This window comes from Vespula pensylvanica, chromosome 5 (assembly GCF_014466175.1).
Source record: "Vespula pensylvanica isolate Volc-1 chromosome 5, ASM1446617v1, whole genome shotgun sequence".
In the NCBI taxonomy this organism is placed as follows: Eukaryota; Metazoa; Arthropoda; class Insecta; order Hymenoptera; family Vespidae; genus Vespula; species Vespula pensylvanica.
In genome coordinates, this window is record NC_057689.1 from 2,645,043 (window position 1) to 2,666,303 (window position 21,261).

The 21,261-nt window shown below is 28.9% G+C and overlaps 5 protein-coding genes and 1 long non-coding RNA gene across 7 annotated transcripts in view; 2 read left to right on the forward strand and 4 right to left on the reverse strand.

Annotated features, from left to right (window-relative positions):
* LOC122629469 overlaps positions 1–21,261 on the forward strand; it is an 86,935-nt gene that overhangs the window by 47,872 nt on the left and 17,802 nt on the right. The window contains exon 3 of the long non-coding RNA XR_006327270.1: positions 13,237–13,441. This is a non-coding gene — a long non-coding RNA (uncharacterized LOC122629469). The remainder of the gene's footprint in view (positions 1–13,236; positions 13,442–21,261) is intronic.
* Positions 1,258–4,348, reverse strand: LOC122629459 (coiled-coil domain-containing protein 50). Its single transcript, XM_043812882.1, has 5 exons — positions 3,708–4,348; positions 3,540–3,602; positions 3,314–3,431; positions 2,994–3,228; positions 1,258–2,898 (listed from the first exon to the last, which is right to left on the reverse strand). Exons 1-5 carry the CDS (start codon positions 3,763–3,765, stop codon positions 2,272–2,274), a joined length of 1,101 nt encoding a protein of 366 aa, XP_043668817.1. The 5' UTR covers positions 3,766–4,348; the 3' UTR covers positions 1,258–2,271.
* On the reverse strand, positions 4,410–5,175 carry LOC122629466 (tubulin polymerization-promoting protein homolog). Its single transcript, XM_043812895.1, has 3 exons — positions 4,979–5,175; positions 4,759–4,885; positions 4,410–4,663 (listed from the first exon to the last, which is right to left on the reverse strand). Exons 1-3 carry the CDS (start codon positions 5,143–5,145, stop codon positions 4,610–4,612), a joined length of 348 nt encoding a protein of 115 aa, XP_043668830.1. The 5' UTR covers positions 5,146–5,175; the 3' UTR covers positions 4,410–4,609.
* Positions 5,324–7,195, reverse strand: LOC122629461. Its single transcript, XM_043812886.1, has 5 exons — positions 6,751–7,195; positions 6,408–6,506; positions 6,029–6,303; positions 5,724–5,939; positions 5,324–5,647 (listed from the first exon to the last, which is right to left on the reverse strand). Exons 1-5 carry the CDS (start codon positions 6,773–6,775, stop codon positions 5,384–5,386), a joined length of 879 nt encoding a protein of 292 aa, XP_043668821.1. The 5' UTR covers positions 6,776–7,195; the 3' UTR covers positions 5,324–5,383.
* On the forward strand, positions 7,395–9,011 carry LOC122629463 (protein SCO1 homolog, mitochondrial). Its single transcript, XM_043812891.1, has 4 exons — positions 7,395–8,012; positions 8,078–8,444; positions 8,519–8,724; positions 8,798–9,011. The coding sequence occupies exons 1-4, from the start codon at positions 7,947–7,949 to the stop codon at positions 8,942–8,944; spliced, it is 786 nt and encodes a 261-aa protein (XP_043668826.1). The 5' UTR covers positions 7,395–7,946; the 3' UTR covers positions 8,945–9,011.
* The window catches only part of LOC122629456 (parathyroid hormone/parathyroid hormone-related peptide receptor-like), a 19,716-nt gene continuing 7,211 nt past the window's right edge, over positions 8,757–21,261 (reverse strand). The window contains exons 2-13 of one of the 2 annotated variants that reach the window (XM_043812872.1): positions 17,313–17,398; positions 14,241–14,331; positions 13,250–13,356; positions 12,917–13,072; positions 12,622–12,716; positions 12,125–12,456; positions 11,865–11,995; positions 11,665–11,750; positions 11,445–11,589; positions 11,102–11,360; positions 10,697–10,863; positions 8,757–10,368 (exon numbers count right to left, since the gene is read on the reverse strand). In XM_043812872.1, the coding sequence (XP_043668807.1) occupies positions 10,252–10,368; positions 10,697–10,863; positions 11,102–11,360; positions 11,445–11,589; positions 11,665–11,750; positions 11,865–11,995; positions 12,125–12,456; positions 12,622–12,716; positions 12,917–13,072; positions 13,250–13,356; positions 14,241–14,331; positions 17,313–17,321 (1,695 nt within the window). In that variant the 5' untranslated portion in view covers positions 17,322–17,398 and the 3' untranslated portion in view covers positions 8,757–10,251. Of the gene's footprint in view, positions 10,369–10,696; positions 10,864–11,101; positions 11,361–11,444; positions 11,590–11,664; positions 11,751–11,864; positions 11,996–12,124; positions 12,457–12,621; positions 12,717–12,916; positions 13,073–13,249; positions 13,357–14,240; positions 14,332–17,312; positions 17,399–21,261 lie in introns of those variants that run through there. The other variant, XM_043812873.1, reaches the window with a different exon arrangement.

Consider the following 21,261-nt stretch of genomic DNA (forward strand, 5'->3'; position numbering starts at 1 on the left):
ATTTTAAACAGAATAATGAATGGAATTGTATATAAAAAATCATTGAAATTATATATTACTTTAAGAAATACAAATGGTAAATACTGTGTTATTATAGAGAGGGACCATTTGGAAAAAATACATTTTGTTATTTTCAAGTACGACAATGTTCTATTAATTTAAGTTTAGAGCAAATTAGTTTGCATTATTAGTATCGTCGGAATGATTACTATGAGCTATTTATTAGCATATTTCTCAGATTTCTTTCTTTTTATTTTTTTATTTTTTTTTTTTTGAATTTTTTCCTTTTTTTTAACAATATATCTTGTAAAAAAAAATGAACTGTCCTTTTATAAAGTATCTGTAAAGATGTAAAACAAGATAATATTAGGATTAAGTACTACATTAAGATACCTCTGTAGCAGATAGTTAATTAATTTGAATTTTGTTAAGTTAATATAATCACACACAAACATTACGATAGATTTGCATATATATATGTATATGTATATGTATATGTGTATGTATGTATGTATGTATATATATATATATATATATATATATATATATATATATATATATATACTACCGATTATAAAATTCTTTTATATAATGTTTTGTGAATATAGCTAAAATTTGCTATATCTTTTTTTTTCTTTTTTTTTTTTAATGATAATATCTATATACTACATATTTAGTTTTATAATATAGATTTATTAAGCCATACGAGACGCTTCTCTTCAACTTCATACAGTTTTCACAAACTCTTGTAAAATAACGTTTACATGTAAATAATTTATTAATATACTCGTGTGTATAGGTGTATTAACATAATAAAAATAAAAAAAAATATATAATAATACATGGTATTACAGAAAAAAAATTTTCCAATCACCGTCAATAATACAAATGTTAAAGAAAAAACTTACGTCCTATATATTTTAATTGTAATTTAATATAATATAAAGATAGAGAAAAAATCTTTTTAGGCCCTAAGAAAGATCTATAATAAAATTTTTTTAAAGAATGATTATATTAATATTGATGTTTACAAATATGTATGATATTCAAAATCCCCTCTAAAAAGTTTGTATACATTGTACATTATATTTTGTACCTATATGTCTTTATTGGTAAACCTTATATGCAAGGTTTAAAATACCTCATTTGAGCATCATACTATTTTAGTAAATCTAGATCATTATTATCATCTGGTTGAAAGCCAACATTAATGGTGTCATCTTTGGCAGTGTCATTATCATTTACTACGTGTCTTGATAAATGAAAAAAAAAAAAAAAAGAAAGAAAGAAAAAAGAAAACAAAAATATTATTTCCACGATTACTAAAGCGCGAAATTTATAGCGAATCAATACAAAGATCGTTTGAATAGAGAGCTTGAAACACTGCATTTACTTAAACATTTCACGAAAATGTTATTTTTTTTTTTTTTTTTATATAATCAAAACACTTTGAAATTTTCATCTTTCCTTTATCTAAAGATGAACTGATATATAAAATACTAATTTTTATTAAATGTGCTCCGATTATCAATCTAATCTTTTTAATGACTTATTAATAAATAAGCTTCATATAACATTAGTAATAATTACCTACGTCTAATCTCGTCCTTAAATTTCCTACAAATTCAGAAATATCGAGAATAATTAATTTTTAAACTAATCACTTTAGAATGAGATAATATTTTCTTACGATTATTAAAGATTTATTTATAATAGAAAAGGCAGATAAGTAGTTAGAAAATGGTACGATTTCTTGTAAATTTTAACTCTCTTGCATTATTCTTTTGAATTTTCTCCATGGATAGTAGATGAAAAATTGATTAGCTTTATAAATCGTACCTTTCCAAAAGGCACGTACGGTTTCATATTTGATGAAACACATGAGAATGTGTACTATTGTTAGCGCAATAATAACATCTAAATTTTTGTAACAATACAATTTGCAAAGACGAATCTTAAATCTAGCAAAAAGTAGTGATCCTGATATCTCATTGCAATTATAGAATAATTTCTTTTACCTCTTTATAAATGTATATATATGTGTGTATATTATCTACTTTCAATGGAATGGAGGCAACTACGGATCATGTGCAATATCGCGAGAAAAACTTGTATAAAAATTCGTCAATCACGTAGTTAGTTATATCATCAAGAAATAGAGAAAGTATTATTCTTACGAGATACTTTTATACTTTTGATAAATGTTTAATACCAAAAAAGACGAGTATATACTTATTGTTAATTAAATACGATAGGCACGTTGTTTTTGTTTCATTGATGCTTACATCCATCTTTAACTCGCCTCTTATGCTTTTCTTCGTGTACTTGCGAAGGAGATTGATTCTGATTTCTTCGTTGTCCTTGTATCGGCATGTAACAGGGTGCATCATCTACCATTAATTCTTGCGGTGGTGTAGGTAATGCAAACGTCGGACTAACTGTATTACTCGAACTGCTGGACGTATTTCGATGCTCATTTATATTATAAGTTGGATCGATGATAGCAGCTACATTGGGTACTTCTTGTATTTCTTCAATATGATTATCAAGCGTTTGTATCTCTTCGGGATCTGGATATTGCTGGATATAATTGGTATCGTGTCTCGTTCGACTTTTATTCGACGAATTTCTTAAGTCGATCTTATCCGGTCGTTGAGGTCTATCTATTAAAGTATGTTGTTCCAGCTGTTGCATCTGTTGCTTTTCCAATTTCTTTTGTCTAGCTCTTTCTCTAGCTTTCCGTGCCTTAGCACGTTCCTTTTCTTGAAGCATACGTGCTAATTCGGCATCCTGAGCTTCCATTGCAATCTTTTGATCTAATAATAATTGTTCGTTAACTGGAGAATCATGATCGTCCATAGCATTTTCTTCCTCCTGCTGCAACTTTCTTGCTAATTCCTATTGTAAGAAAATTTAACAATGATTTAACTTACATTATAACATCAGATAAACGTAACAATTCTAAAGATTTAATCAAATTTAATCAAATATACTTCATCCTTTTCTTCTTGTATGCGTCTTTCGATTTCTAATCTCATCGATAAAGTATCATCGTCGAGCTTTAACTGCGATCTCATTCGTTCCTGTAATTCTCTTTCTCTTTGATACTTTTCCCTTTCTCTTTGATGCTCTTCCCTTTCTCTCTGATGCTCTTCCCTTTCTCTTTGATGTTCCTCTCTTTCCAATGACAATGCAATTTGTCTCGCTACAACAGCATCTCTTTCTTCCCTTAAAAGTAAGATACCCACTTGTACAATTTCCACAACATCACATTCTAATATACAACATATGTTACTACAACAAATTTACTAACTGCTGTTGTATGTAATTTTGATATCTTATTGCCTCTAACTCTTGTTCTACCCTGGCTCTTGGAAGATCTTCTCGTACCTGAGCATTGCGCACCTTATTACCCGAATAATGTTCCTTGACTGTAGAGAAAAAAAAAAAAAAGAAATTGAATAATTCGTTACATACAAAGAAACTACTCTTTCGTGTAGTTTGTTAAAGAAACAAAAACAAGGATAGCAGATACTTGCTTTCTTCATCTTGCAATCTATATGCCAATGCTCCATCCTCGTGCACCAACCATTCCCGACATACTGCGACATTACTAGATTAATATGTGTTAACAATGACGGTTAAACGAATAATGTCAATCGCGAACGATCGACTTTCGAAAGACAGTTGTTTCACATTTGTCATACCTTCATTCACTCGACCTGCTTTTGGTAAGGTATCCGAGCTCAATACAGATTTTGCCATTTTTTATCGTTCGATTTTACAGTAATATCTAACAGTAAATACGTATCTTCGAAATCTCTTGTTTACAACCACCTTTCTGAGATCTTACGTTCTTTTCTCTCCATCTTGAATAGAGTCGAATAGGTCCAAGGTATTTTATGCGCGCGCGCACGTGAGTGTGTACACCGTCAGCAGTAATATATGTTGTATATGTATGCAATACACCTATCGGTGAGACTGCACGTACGGATCGGTAGTAAGGCGTCGACATACTTTGTATGACCACGTCAACGAGATGGATAGTAGAATGCAGTAGAATGAAGCGTACTAGCAGTAGTAGTAAAAATACGTTTTTCAATAGTATCGTATACTATCAGCAGGTATACGTATATACAGAAGAATTCGTATGAATGAATAGCGGAACACGCGCACTATCGAAGAAAGTCACTACACAACGGAAAGGGCACGGCGTAAAATGTGAAATAAAAGAGAAAAAAAATTATGAATACATAGAGTACGTTTTTCTGTTTGGCTGGGCCATGAATAATATGTATGTGTATGTTTGATATTTTATTAGTCATACATATGTATCTATACATGCATGTATGATATATGCATGTATGATATATGCATATAATAATATATGATAATTTATTTATATATTTGCACTAAATAGAAAACAAATAATTCAAGAACGTCGAAGAAAAAAAAATTATTAAATTTGATATCCCCTTTAATTTATCAATTGACAACAATCATAATAATGATATAATTGTATATACTTTGTTACCTTCTTCTCTTGCCAGTAATGCGATGTTCTGTTACAATATTTTCTTTTACTTATACATTTTTTTATCTTAATAAATTAAATATATCCAGATGGATCGTCTATCTTTTGCAAAACAACCGACTCTATTCTCTGCAAAATAACGATGAAATATTTAATATCTCGTATGATATAATAATGAGAGAATTTAAAATATATATAGAAACGTAGAAGTTATTAAGTTGCACCGATCGATCTTCAATGGGTGGACCACATTTTGTCATTTTTGCTTGAATTACAAGAGGGTCCAATCTTTTTGCTTTTGCTAAGTTATTTATGAATTTCTTATAGTCTTCTATATTAAGTGCTTCTCGACTACATACATATATATATATATATACACATTTTTTTATTATGTATTAGGTGATCTGTAATATAATTTGGAATTATTAAAAAAGAAAAACTTACTGTAGATTATTAAAATGTATTTCAGTATCAGCTTGAGTGAGTTTATCAGTAAATATGTTTGCCTGCCTCATCCATTTATTACTTTGTGATAGAGAGATATATCTACCGTCGGATTTGGTATTACTATATTTTGCATAAGCAGTGAACTGTGATTCAAATGTATCCATGTATTGAATTATTTATTAAATATTAAATAGAGATTAAATAGAAAAATTTTTATATATAATAATCATGAAAAATAAGGTCCAATTGTTTTTTAACCAAAGTGCCAAACAAATGTGTAACATATATGGCCGATAGTTGTATGTTTTAGAAACATATTTCAGAGTATATATAACATCAAAATTAAGACAAGTTTTATATATAATTATAACTTGAAACATATATCTATTTAACACTGCACATTCATTCCTGTATTGCTAAAACAAGAAGTATATTTGCTACATCCCAAATGTCAGTATAAGTTGTATCTACTAAGTCTGCTAATTTAGTTGCTATTCCCTTTGCTATATTATTATCAAAATATAAAAAGAACGTTGCACATAAAATAATACATCCTCCAAGAAATAAAGAATTTGTTTTCAAAGCCATAAGATTTCTTTTATCAACTTCGGATTTGCTAATACGACCTTGTGCTAGACATTGCACGTGCGAATACAATTGTTCGTGCTAAAAGTAAAAATGAAATTATTTCATGCGTTACAAAAAAAAGAAATTTCTTTATGATTATATTTATCAGCCAAACCTGTAAATATGCTAAATCCAATAAATTTATAGAAGTTTCATATATATTTGATGTATGCCTAAGACCTGTTGCAGCTAGAAGAACTTCGATACATTGTAACGGAGTACAGAAAGGCATTTTAAATCCTAATGTTTTGAATACTTTAAATTCGGAAGTAATAATCGTATTCTTTGTATATTCCTTTTTTCTATCGATCCAACGTAAGATACATATTAACTGCAAAATATAAAAAAAATATACGTCCTTCAGTAGAAAATAAAAATATACGAATAGATAAAGCATTAACTTTTGGATTATTTTAATACCTGTGATATACTTAAACTTTTAGAATGTAAATCAACTTTACTTGCTAACTGAAGACAAGATATGAGATATAACTTGGATCTGTTAGAAATAGTTTTACATATCTTGGACCATGAAGCTTCAGTTGCTCCACTTTTACTTTCTGTTTTATATACTTCCCAAAAATAATTGCACATAAATTTATCGTATAAATGAATTGTTAAATATTTAGTATCTGTTCCTAGTTCTAGGTGATGTGTTATTTTGAAAATTGCACTTATAACAGATGCTGGAATTCCTTATGGTAATAATAATAATAATAATAATAATAATTTTTGCTTTTTTACAAATTTTACGATTATTGAACTTTTTTGATGTTTGCTGTATTTATAATTAATTTACCTACGAATGGCATATAAAATTCATCATCGGCTCTAACCATATTTTCTTGTTCTTTTATACCTTCATGAAGTTGTTCTAACCAATCGTCTATTAAAGGATCTGAAGGTAAAAAAATTTGACGAATACAATACGATGTTATAGTTCGTTAATTTTGTCGTCAAATTTTTAAATTATTCGCTTGACATATATAGCATATATTTTTCTTTCCTTTCTTTCTTTTTTTTTTTTTTTTTTTTTTAAATATATATCACATAAAAACGTACTAGTCAAAAGTTCTTACATGCAAAGTGTGTGAAACGATAGTTTTACGTTAAGCAGAGAAAGAGATCAAAATAATATTTACCTATATAAGCGCTATCAAAATCCATTATTTAATAATGTTAAAAAAATTTCTCGACTGCGATTAAGTTTATTAGAATATTTTAATCCGTATGGGCGAACTATTTCAAACTGAATATACTTTAATGAACTTCACTAATTATTAGATGTGAGTATACCTTTCGTTTGATAATTATTTGTTTGTAAATATGTACAATGATCTAACAAAAAATCTAGACTGTATTATTAATTATTTGCGACTATTAATTATCGAATAACAGAATTCTTATGTCTTTGCATATATAAATTATCCTTTTTTAATATCGTCGCGTTAAGAGAATAAAAAGCTTTTTGTTAGTTAAACGTTTTAAATACGCCGCCTTTAAAACCATCGTAACGGAACGTTCATTTGATTGGTTGCCTAAATCTACTTTAATAAAAAAGACACAAATTCGTGTGAGAAGTTTCTCAATTATTTTTTGTTAATTAATTGGATTGAACGAACAAATTTATACCATTCTTTAATGATCTCAATATTTGTGCGTAATACAATTTTTTGAAGATCGAAATACGCTATTTTATGTGACAGCGACCAATCAGAACAAAGTTATACAAGTGAAATATTTAATTGAACAAACCTCATCGTTATTACTTTTTGGAATATATTTTCATCGATATATTATTGTTTTAATGATCGTAATTATATAAAGAACAAAAAAAAAATTATTTTACATTTAATTAATAACGAATTAGAAAACTTTATTGTAAGCGATCAAAGTTTATTAGTTCTACTGCGCAAACGCCAAAATCTAATCGTGATTTGCTTGTGAAATATCACATAAGTACCAGAGTATATTTATGGTGTGAACGATGAAAAAACGTGCAGTATAATAATCATAAGGAAAATTTCGTATATTTTTATTTTGTGATAATATCTTTCAATCTATTTCATAATATATTGAAGTCTTCAAAGTTTCAATGATATCAAAATTAATTTCAACGTTAGCCGGTGTTTTAATATAATATCACGATTTATTTAAATAATATAAATATTTTCGATCGGTATTTAATTATCGATACGATATTGAATTATTTTCTTTTCTTTATTGAAAAGAGATCAATCGTATTATGTACTTACATTTGTAAACTTATATATGTACGTTAAAAAGAGTAAATATAATCTTCAGGGATATATCGATAATTTTTTATATTCCAAACAAAATGTCCACATTAATATTGCGAACTGTTAGTTGTTTAAGTAGATCACCAAAGCATATTTTAAGTAAGGTATGTTATATCTAATTATTGTTAATACGTTCTATCATTTCATCGATGTAATATACATTTTTTAGGTTAGGCAAATCAGTACATCAACTGTTCGTCGAGAAAACGTACCGTCCAACGTTGAAAAAAGAATTAAAAAGAAATCTCCGATAACATGGAAATCTTTGACAGTTACGACAGTTCTTGGAAGTGGTCTTCTATTATATTTATATTATTTGAAAAGAGAAAAAGAAAAGATAGAGTTACGTGAAAGAAGACGACAGTTAGGAAAAGCTTCCATAGGTGGAAAGTTTGAGCTACTTGATAGCGAAGGGAGAACTGTTAAATCAGATGATTTCTTAGGGCAATGGGTTTTAATCTATTTTGGTTTCACTCATTGTCCAGATATTTGTCCGGATGAACTTGAAAAATTAGCACTTGTTGTAGATCAGTTGGGTAAATAGCAAGGACGTTTAAGATTCTATTAATAGATTTACATCGTCTTGTTCGTTTTAATTTTTCTATTACAGAAGAAGAACATAAGTTAAAAGTTCAACCACTTTTTATATCCGTTGATCCTGAAAGAGATACTCCTGCCATAGTAGGAAAATACATAAAAGAATTTTCACCTAAATTTATTGGTCTTTCTGGTTCTCCTGAAGCAATTGGAAAAGTTTGTAAAGCTTATAGGGTATATTATAGTAATGGGCCTAAGGATGTGGACAATGATTATATTGTTAGTAAATTATTTTTTCAAACTATATTACGTGTTATGTAAACATCTATTTCATAACATCTTCTATTTTTAGGTTGATCACACTATCATAATATACTTAATAGATCCAGAAGGTTTATTTGTCGATTACTATGGACAGACTCATCAAGTCGAACAGATAGTTAATAGTATAATAATCAATAAGTCAAAATATGATCAATATGTAAAGAGTGCAAAATAATTCTTTGCTATTGTAAATGATTATTGTACGTGTAACTGATTGTGTAACATAGTTACTTATGTTGCTATTGAGGTATTAATATATTAATTAATAATTAAAATAATATTCTTTTTTTAATAATTTTTTTTTTTTTTGTATACATGTAAAACCATAAGCGAATTTGTATTCTCATATCATTCTTTATATATATTATACTTCATAATTATCAAGGAAATAAGGATAAATAAGCATAAAATATTCACGTGCTAATATAAGTTAAACAATTTGTGTCAATACATAGACACATACTAGGAAACTTAACCTGCGCTGAAAGCAAATTATGCAAGAATACACAAAGAATAGTACACGGAAATACTAAGTATACATAATTTCTTAATTTTATTGCAACATCGACACAATAACGTTTACCATATAACTTTATAAATATAAGTCTTACTTATAATTCTATTTTCTTTCTTTTTTTCTTTTTTTTTTTTTCTTTACATTGACAAGAATAATCATATAGATATCATTACGATATAGAGAGCTCTTTACCTATCATTTGAGCGAATGGCAATTCTATTGGTAAATAATATTCAATTGGTTTAGAGTATTGGTATTAGTTCTAACTTGGTTTATATAACGGGTGGTGTGTTTCCTTCAATATGTCATCAAAACATGTTGGAATTACATAAAGATTGCACATTATATAAATAATATTTTTCTAAAGTATCATCATAGAAATAAATTTTCTTTTCAGGATAAAAGGTTTATATTCCTAAAATAATAAACGACATTTACTGCGCAATTATAAGTAGTGAGCGATTTACGGTATTTGTCTAATTATTATAAGGATGAATATATTTATATTAATATGACAAATTTGACTAAGAATAAATATCAGTTACAATGATGATTACAACACTAAATTATAAATTAGGAACACGTACTTTATACCACGTTCGATAAATTCTTTTATAATTCGATCCACGACATAAGTTGTTCAATTATTAATATATTCTTTTCTACATATATTATTTCACATCTGTCAAGCATAAAAATATATATATATATATATACATATACATATATATTTTTTGTTCCAAAGTATTTATATAATTAAAATACCATTGGGTCGTATTAATTTTTACAAAATATTTTCACATTACTATAGTCCGACGAAGCATACTCTCATAAAATAATAATTCTCGAACGTTACGATTGCGAGCTTAAATACAACGTGAGACTGTGCTCCGAGGGAGAAAGAGAGAAAGAGATCAAACGAAAATTAAACGTACCCTTTAAAAGTCTAACGTATAATAATATTATCAGTGATACGTATGATGTTGAAGATTGTGCAATTCGTAAGTAAGCTGACAACATTCCGAGTCACTCCATCTATGCCGTTCACGAATCTTTTCCGCATTCAAGGACATTTCGGACATCTAAAGAAATAATGTAATATCAATATTGTTATTAAATGAAAAAAAAAAAAAAAAAAAAAAAACAAATAAAAGAGGCGTACGATTACGTAGAAAATTTTCAATTTAATAAAGATATTATATTTGATATTGAAGATATTATATTATATATTTGATATTATATAATTGATATTACATTGTGAGACGTAATTTTATCTAATAGAAGAATAAGGAGACGTAATAATATATAATAAAAGAATAAGAAGACGTAATAATATATAATAAAAGGATAAGGAGACGTAATAATATATAATAAAAGGATCGATAAAATAGTTATTATGTATGTACTCACGTTCGAGGAAAACGATAGTAATGATTGATCCGTGCATTTACTACAAAGCGGCGTAGTATGACTCATGATGTACTTGTGATGATCCATCGATAGAGCGTTGGATCCGTTCCCAACGACGTCCAGGTAACCTCTGCTGCTAGCTAAACTACCTCCTCGCGTTCCAATATCTGAATGACATCATTTAGTAATATTTATTATTTAGATATGTATGTATAACGAAAAGAAAAAAGGTGAGACCGAGCATAATACTATAGGAGAATTTTGTAAACACGAAAAGATTTACAAACAGATAGATACATAGAGAGAAAGAGAAAGAAAGAAAATAAGAAGTTTAAATGGTACGTAGTTGAAGTGGCTGCGTGATATTTTTTTTGCACGATAGCTCGGTAGGATTAAAAAAGACACCTTGTGTACTCGCCATCGAGTGCGTTGAACGATGAGCTTCGCGATCGTGATAAAAACATGGCCATTGTTTTGCTAGCCATTTTGGTCTTTTACCACGTCGTCCAAATTTCGACGTGTTGCAACTGCATACACTACCCGATGGAACAGTAGGTCTTGAGTCGTATCGAAAATGAAACCATTTTTTGCTCCTTAATGCCCTTGATACTTCGGCCCTTACTTCTCTGTTCATAAAACAGTAAAGTACTGCTACGAAAAAGCCCTAACAGAGAACGATAATACAACGTTTGTTATTGTTACATATATTTGTTTACTATCGTTTTTCTAAAATTTCTAACAACGTTACCTGGAACGAAGCGAAGAATTGATCGCAAAAAAGCCAAACAATTTCTACCGTTTCATCGACTCCCATACTATAAGACATACCTAAGAAAACTGTATAATGTACTCCAAAAAGTGGCACCAAAACCAATGTACTTTTTGCCCATCGTCTGTGAGTTTCAATAAGATTTGTAAGACATTTATATTTATTCGTAGTAAAATAATCTATTTTTGATAGGACCTACTTGTATCTTTGAGTTTCCTCCGATACGGTGCACTTTAACTTCGACAGTAATACTCGTACGATGTTGACGAAGAGAACGAAATTTATCTGAGATGAAACAGAAAGAAAATTTTCTTCAGATTGTTCTCTATATATATCTTTTTTTTTTTTATTTCTATTTTTTTTTTCTTGTTCTTTTTTGTTTAATTTATTTCATCTTACCAATATGGAAAGCATAGTCGGTATTCGAATCAATAAAAATAAATATGGATTTTCATTAGTTGTCCAACAAAAAGTATTCTCGAAGATAATCCTACATATAATCCAAGATACTACGAATACCATCGGTAATCCTAAGTAATATACAAAGTTAGTATATATTTATTGATGAAAGAAAAGAAAGAAAGAAGAAAGAAGAAGAAGAAGAAAAAGTAACATTTTTTCGGATGAACAGTTACAGATTCGTCGTTAATCAAACTGACCCCATCCTAAGCCGACGTAAACGGCTATGCTCGAATTTGCGTCGGTAAACAGTGCCAGGAAGACTAAATTATGAAGATAAAGACCCTCCATGAGAATCCAGAAGTAATTCGCCAGTATGAAATATTGCCAGAAACTGGTGAACATCTTGCAATTCCAATTATTTTCAGATTCGTTGCGTAGCAAATAATTTTCACCGTTTTTGATAAGGATGTCCGATGAAAGACCGAATCCAAATATGAAGATAGTATCTTTTAGAAGTGCCATAAACGCTCGCATTATGAAAGAAACGAACGTGTGCATGTGTAACATGTTCCTTGGACATCTCAATTTCCTACGTAAAAATCCAAAATATTTTTTTTCGTGAGTAGAAAGAATTAAAAAGAAAAAAAGGAGAAGAAATAAAAAAAAAAAAAAAGAAAAGAAAAGAAAAAGAACAAAGGAACTTATTGAAACGTCATTTCAAACAATTGGATTCTCATTAAGAGATCATACTTACTTAATAATCGCAAGAATGCAAAATGCTATAATTAGCGTGAATAAGGATACACTATATCCTACTTTTGAAATGGCTTTCAGTATGGGAAGATAATTCTGTAAGAACAGTAAACGGAGACGATTCACATATCTAATTTTACTAAAATCAAAATAAGAAGATGTAAGATAAATACACAGAGAAGATTTTATTCGTATCTCGCGGTATCAATCTACTGGTAGTGATATTAATAACTATAAAACCGCGCTTCTCTCTTAATTCATATATTTTCATTTGAACTCATACACGGCTCGCTTACCTTAATAAGAGTGACATTGTTCGAATGAACCGGTATGCCCATTACAACTGTAACTGATGGTGTCGTATAACATTGCGTGTAATTGCTCCAAGTACTATTTGTCTCAGAATTCCAGTACCACTCGCCGTTAGACATGCATTGCCTCGTTGCATTCTCCTAGTGCATCATTTATATTAAATCTTTTTTCGATGCTTTTGCAGTTTTCTTTTTTCTCTTTTTTTTTTCTTTTTTATCATAATTACATACAGTCAAATAAGAGATTATTATTATTATTATTATTATTATTATTATTATTATTATTATTATTATTATTATTCCAGAGACGTTTCACACCTGAGTATCAAATCCTACGATGTAATCGGGACAAGAATGAACAGCCATTTCACCTGATGGCGTGGAAGGCCAGCAAGTTATTGCATCCCAGATCTCAGGACACCATCCTAAACGCAAACAGAAAGTTTTTAGAATGGACGACCGACGATCACACATTTCCAATTAATGTTTATTAACTGGAAGTAAATAAAGGTAAAGGAATATTGATTTTATTCAATTTTCATTAAAAAAAAAAAAAAAAAAAAAAAGACAAGAGAAAGAATATAATTTAATAACACAAAGAGAATAGGTATTATATAAAAACTCATTTTTTAAGAAATATTTTATCTCGTTGTTCTCGAATTGATTTCAGAATTTAATTATTTTCGAAATTAGTAAATGTAAAGCGCCCGAGTTTATTCATTCATAGCATGGATGTAACGCCGGTAAAGTAAATTTCTAATTTTACGGGATGGAGAAGGGGAAAAGCTTTTTAACGAAGATTAATTGTAATGGAAAAAATTGATTGAATACGATTTATTAGAGCAATGACTACGTAGCTCCGATTAAACAATTAATTTAGTTTTTAATTTCGGTTTAGGTAAATTAGAATTGAAGATTAAGTTTATCGAATGATGAACGAATGATCAAATCGAAATTAATTAACACACGACGATTGTGATTAACATTTAATTAATTATACAGTTAGAGTTTATTCGATTAAACTTTTTAAAGTTCTACGAAGTGAAACTTTTGAAAATGTTCTAAGTTCTCAAGGAAATCCTTGAAATACATTTGATATCTTATGGGAATACCACTGTAAATGGATTTGACAGAACATTTCAACTTTATGAATCCTTGTTGGTCGAAAACTTAGAAATAGGATTTGAAGGATAATTGGAGGATAGTACAAAAGGTTAGGAAGATAAAAGCGAGTATCTTTCGAGGTGAAATTTAAAGCTGGTCTTTAATAAAACGATCGATTAGATCAAATATATAGATACGTATGTACCTTTCGTCGTGATACTTCCATCTTGACAATTTCTTCTTTGTTCTTCGCGCCATTTCTCTTGCAATTTGCGCCAATTGTTATCGATTTCCTCCTATATTTATAATAATAATATAAGTAATATCATTAACATCAATAATTTCGATTAATTACAGTTAATTATATAATTTTGCTATATATTTTCTAATACAAAATTTCCAAATTAAAGATTACAATATATATATATATATTATTTATTATTTAATTATGTTGAAAAGAGAAAATCCTGAAATGTAAATAAGATAAACGTATATATTTCCAAAGTTACAAAAATGCACATCGCGTTCAAGCGAAACGAACTACGTGTATCTACGTGTTCGGCTTACCAAATGTCAAAAGAATTTTTAAAATGAGTACCCTCCCCATGGTATTAAGTTTTTCTTCTCCTTCATTCTTTCTCTCTTGCTTTTTTTTATTATCTTTTTTTTATTCTTTCTTCCTTTCTTTCTTTCTTTCTTTCTCTCTTCCCTTTTCTTTCTTTCTTTATTTCTTCCTTTTTGTCGTTCTTTCTACGAGGAGATGAGTCGTAAAAAAAGCATCCCTTTATTTCCTTATTCTGCTTTTGACCGACGCGGCTTTGCGAAGTAGTCATGATTATTCTAGGTCGCTTTACTTAAAATAAACTCGTCAGATAACATACGCCGTCTTCTGGTCCCATTGCGTTACGCAATAACGTTCTCAAATATTGGATATGTAAGAAAGATAGTGAAAAAAAATAAAATGAAATAAAATAAAAAATAAAATAAAAAAAAAAAACGATAAGACATTATAAGATATATTTATAAAAAAGCAAAAAGAAAGATCTAACATTTTTTGTCGAACTTTCTTTCCCCTTTCTTTTTTCTTTTTTTTTTTTTGTTTTCTTTTTTAGATCTAATCAATTACTCATTCGTCGTTATTAAAATGAAAAGATTGAAGGAGCGTGATATTCCTCGTTGAAATTCTCCGAACGAATACTAACAATAATTAACATACGCCGGTAAAAAGAGGAAGTGTTAAAACTTACGACTTTCTTTAAAGCCGAACACGTTCGAGATTTTTTTTTCTCTCTCTCTCTCTCTCTCCCTCTCTCTTTTTTTTCCTTTCTTTCTTTACAAGAATTCAATGAATCGCGTGGAGCAATAACGTACAGGTTTTCAAAGGGAAATCCATTTATACGAGGGAGTCGGTCACGAATATGAATTAACTTGGATGATTTTGTGTGTATAAGGAGTTTGTATTTGCGTGGCGCACGCGCATGTAAAATGTATTGTGATGATTAATTACAATTTTATGTCTGTAAATTTTGCATGGTGATATATCTCGTAGTAGTAATAACTTTCACAACATAATTGAAATTAAAAATTAATTAAACGATGTTCATGTTAATAAAAGATGGAGAATAAAAGAGAGAGAGAGAGAGAGAGAGAGAAGGAAAAAAAGGAGGGAGAGATAGAAAAACAAAGAAATATTTTCTTCGACGAAAAACTTTTCTTAGTGAAATTTTGTATTCCTCAAATATATCTAACCGATAACGTACATCTGTTCTCTCCGTGGAGAAAAATCTCGTGTAATGATTGTCCTAGAAAACTGAATTCGTTTCTACCCTTTCGAAATAAAAACTTGCCGAACAAATATTGTATAACTCCCAACGAGTTTAACTTTCTCATCGATTTATAGAATATATATATATATATATATATATATATATACACACATATGTATATATATAAAATATGTATATATTATGTCCGAGTTTGACATATACTGTAAGGTAGAAATTGGGTGCAAAAATATAAAATTTAAAAACGAATGATGCGTGTATAGACATATGTACGCGTATATGCGTGAGTTTTTGCGTTAGTATTTAGACATAGCTATGTTTGCGAAGCCATGAAACTAATTTCGTTTTCCGCGTGACGGTTTCTACGGGGAAAATTCCGAAAATGCATTTATAAATCAAACTCGGCTTCATACTTCCGGTATTTTGATCCCTTGCGAAATACATAGAACGATTTTACGAGCCAACCAACGATATCGTATATCGTATTAAATCGATTTTGGAAGTTACGAGGTTACGTAGGTCGATCGATCTTGTTTTTTAATTTATTATTAAAGAAAAAAAAAGAAAAAGGAACAATGAAAAACAACAACAACAACAACGAAATCTAGGAAACCAAATAACGAGTTTTATAATTTAATTAAATCCAATAACGAATTGCGATACTTCAACGATCCTTCGCTGTTGTTGTTTCAGAAAAATAGAAAGAAAAAAAGAAATATATATATATATATATATATATATATATTATCGACTGATGCCCCTATTTGCAATATTTAATCGAAGAAAGAAACGATGGTTATCAAACGATCCCATCATACTCGTTTTGACAACGAATTAAAATCCTAAGAGAAGAGGAACAGTTGATTTATTTTTTTTTTTTTTTCCCCCTATGTATTTGCTCTTTCTTTTTATTTCTTTTTCTATTTCTCTTCTGTTTTACCTCAAAATGTTCGACATTTCTTGTTATCGTTTGATAACTCCGATAACTCCGTTCGGTGCTTCATCTCATCTCGAACCAAATAGAATATTGTGACAGTAAAAGCAAAAGGGTCGAGAAAGTTTGTTTCCTTTTTTTTTTTTTTTTTTTTTGATAGAGATGTGATCTTTGCCTCGAGCGAAAGGGTTACTGTCTTATTTTTTCTTTTTTTTTTTTAAGTTCTCTCTTTTTATTTTACTCGATAAATCCATGATAGTTCTCTCTCTCTCTCTCTCTTTTTCTCGGTTTTTCTCTTCGTGTATTTTTATTATATACATGATCCTTTATATCCGATATCGATGAGAGAATTTTATCGATATCCACATGAATATGTTTGAAATACGAGATATAATATATATTGTAAAAAAAGAACAAGATACAAATGTATTTGATTTTTTTTTTCTGTTTAACTGATCCTACAAAGCTAAGCATTTTACAAAGCATAATTATTATCGTCCTTATAGCATTTATTATTTAATAAATATTAAAGCGTATAATTCAATAAACGATCACTTACTGTTTCCATAACGTTGGATTCTCTCTCTCTCTCTCTCTCTCTCTGTCTCTCTCTCTCGTTCTTGGATAATTCTCTTCTTGCTGACTCTGAAATACCATTTCATCGATTAAACACTAAACCAAACCGCTCGAGTAATTTGACGTTTAACGACGTTATGATTAATAAATTCCGAAGGATCTGATCAATTAATTTAACGATAGTACGCGTATCAAGATCGATTAGTTCAAATTTTCTTGGAAATACAAATATTATTTTGTGATAAATTTACATCCAGAAATAATTCAATCGAATAACCTATTATTAAACATATAACGATTAAGATCGAACCTTCCTACGCTTACTTATGTACATATCTACATATATCAAGTAAATACATACCTACTTATATATTTTGATAAAAAAGTAAATATGTGTCTTATATGTTATTTTTATTCATTATGAACAATTATATTATCTTCCTTTCGATCCTTCCGATAATCGATTATCATGATCTCAAATTATAAAAGATAATATTTACGCGATAGCCCATCTTAAATATTAAAACACGTTTCGTTCTTATCCATGATAAGCTATTTAAAATTTCATAAATTTATCTATCGTCTTTATAATAAAATTGATTTTATATACGATTACCACAGATAGATTTATTTATCGGATGTATAAAGTTGTCTGATATTTATAACAAACCCATTAAAACTTCAATATTAGTCTTGGACTAATCGTGATCCATTGATCTTATCGTGAATTTAGAGTTCGTTCAATTTGGCACTCCTTTTTTTTTTTTGTCCAAAAGAAAAAAGAGGAGAAAAACGAAAAAGAAAGAAAAAAAGATGATATCTTTCTCGAACCATGGAGCTAATGTTACGATAAAAAAATCTCAATCTGACAAACCAACGACAACCGTTGGACACACCTATATTTGTTTTTTCATTAGTCTTACATTAGTATCTCCACCCTGTTGTTATCGTTTAAGAAAATTTATAAAAAAAAAATATATATATATATATATACATATATTTTTCTTTTTTGATCTGTGAGATTATAAAGATTATCTAAAGGGATAAAATAGAAAGATCGATTTTGCAAGTTAATTTAACGCGTATTTTATCATTGATATTAAAACGATAGAAACGATAGAAACGTTTACGTTCGAATAAAAAAAAAAAAAAAAAAGGACAAAAACATTAATTAACGGATTAATATTTATATTAACAAAACAATTGGACGTCTCTCTAAATTGAATTTCATTTGATTAGAGCGTAAATCCATTTGATCTACGACATATGATTCACGACTTATTATAGACATCAAAAAGCCACCCCCACCCTTATCCATCCACTTATCATCGGTCGTCGAGAGCTCTCGAGAGCTACACGGGAGATTACTCGCATTTCTAACGTTAAATTTCTAATGTTGGTACAAAAATATCTTAGGGCCAATAACGAAACGATTTATTTATGTATCTATGCTTATATATTTATACATATGCGCGTATATGTTTTCATTGTGTTTAAAATTTTTTATCGACAAATATCGAAATCGAACGTAACGATTTAAGAAAATTTATATAGAAATTTAGATTATAGAAATTCTTAGGAGTAAGATTATAGAAATAGGAATAAGATTATAGAAAATTCTTATTTTTTTATTTCTTTTCTTTTTTATTTATTATTATTATTATTTTTTTTTTTTTAAGATTTCGTCTCTCTCTCTCTTTCTCTCTCTCTCTCTCTCTATCTTTTTTTCGTTCCTTTGAAAATCTATTTTATACGATACGATGGACTCCTTTACGATTGATAATATTAACAACGATGAAAACAATCTCATAACTCTTAAAATATTTTCTTCTTTTTGTATAATATCGTATATTTATAAAAAAATCGACGTAGATGAAAGATACTTCGTGGATTCGCGTCGTGAATGTGAATCGTAGCGTGGAGAACATCGAGAAAGAGGAAACCTTGTTATATTCCAGACGTGAAACATTACTATTGCGAATGTCAATGTCTCTCAAAGGGTTTATTTGAATCCACTGCGTCTAAAACAGCTTCTAGAAGTCGTTCGATCGTTTGCATATTCATAACGTTGAGAAAACTTTTCCCTTTAGACCAATTCTTTAATTTTTATTATATAAATATATATGTGTGTGTCTACGTATACAGTATCAATGAAACTTTCCGATCATCCTTTGTTTCTTTTATTATTTTATTTGAGAATTCATGTAGATGGAATGTTGGAAACACAAAAGATATTTTCCAATATATATATATATATATGTATGTATGTATGTATGTATATGTATTAGTTGAAACTTTAAATACACGTTTTGAGAAATTATGACATATTAATTATTAAAAATATAAAAGTTATAATCATTATAATATATGTTGTATTCAGATAAAATTAATTCAACAATTTTTACTCTCTCTATGGATTATATATTTTATTATATAGTTCACCAACTCGAATGATATACAATGATATAGGAGTGGAAGTCTAGAAGAATTCTTTTGATGATATTAAAGATCAAATACTCTTCTTTAAGAAGAGTTTCTTAATTTTTTAATTGAATTTTTTCCTTGGTTTCAGGATGTAAAATTAGAAACTTAATTAGAAAAGCTTAATAAGTTTCGAAAAAGAATAATTGATTTTTTTAAATCACCTAGGAACGTTTGATCGATCACTAATCTTTTTTCTCTATAAATTTATATATATATATATATATATATATATATATGTATATATAAACTATATGCAAACATTGAAGGATTATCGTGAACGTTAGAATTAGAAATTGTACGATCGACAGTAACGACGATAATGAAAAGTATTAATGGATGGTTAAGCAAAGGGAATCAAACTTGAATTTCAACGAAATCTGTCTATAGTTGAAACGTATTAAATCGAACTTGGACTTGGAGATACAGAAATCTACGAAAGTATGTGTACATACATTGATATATATATATCCATGTGATACGTGACCTCTTTCAAATGATATGGTGCAACGAAAGCCCAGAAGTGTGCATCGGTGGCTTCGCGAATCCACTTGTCGTAAATCCGCTAGATAAGGATGAGATTTATTCGAGTATGGGATGATGTAGTCATAGTACGTTCTCTCTCTCTCTCTCTCTCTCTCTGTCTCTATTTCTCAACAAATTCTCAGTGAACGTTCGTGAAGAAAAAAGCAACGAAAAGACAAACTAAAAAGTCATCTATTTGTAAATCTTCTTATTTCCTCGAACAATTTGTACGTATTGCTTCTATGGGATTATATGTAATTCCATTAGAAGAAAAAAAAGATAAAGTAAAATAAAAAAAATAAAAAAACATACACATTAAGTATATTGAAACGTAAAAGATAGAAAAAGAGAGATACGTTTATACGATCACATGGTACCCACACATTTTCCCTTTTTACCCTCGTAAAAATCACTTTTATCTTAGCCATTATATTTTCGTGACACGACGATACAGACGACACTTTAATACTCCTTATCGGGAAAATATTTTCGTTTGTATTGCAAAGTAATGGTGAAGATAGATGAAGTGTGTGTGTGTGTGTGTGTGTGAGAAAGAAATACCTTGACTATTTCCCAAGGTGTTTGCCCTTACATCTCTCTTGCTATCGAACGATGACTTAGGAAAAATGACATAGAGTTTCATGTTCCAGGACAGATCACAAATAAATTGTCATATTGAAAATTGACACATACATACATATATACATACATACATACATACATACATACATATATACATATTTACATACATACATATATAGATACGTGTATCATCATCGTTCATCTTCTTTTCTTCTTATATTTCTTTCGTTCCGTCACCTATTTCTATTTCGATCGTTTAACGATAATAAGGGTGACCTCGTACGATGTTGTTGACCAATAAAGCACACGAGACGTCGTCTCGTTATTGAAGAAAAAAAAAAAAA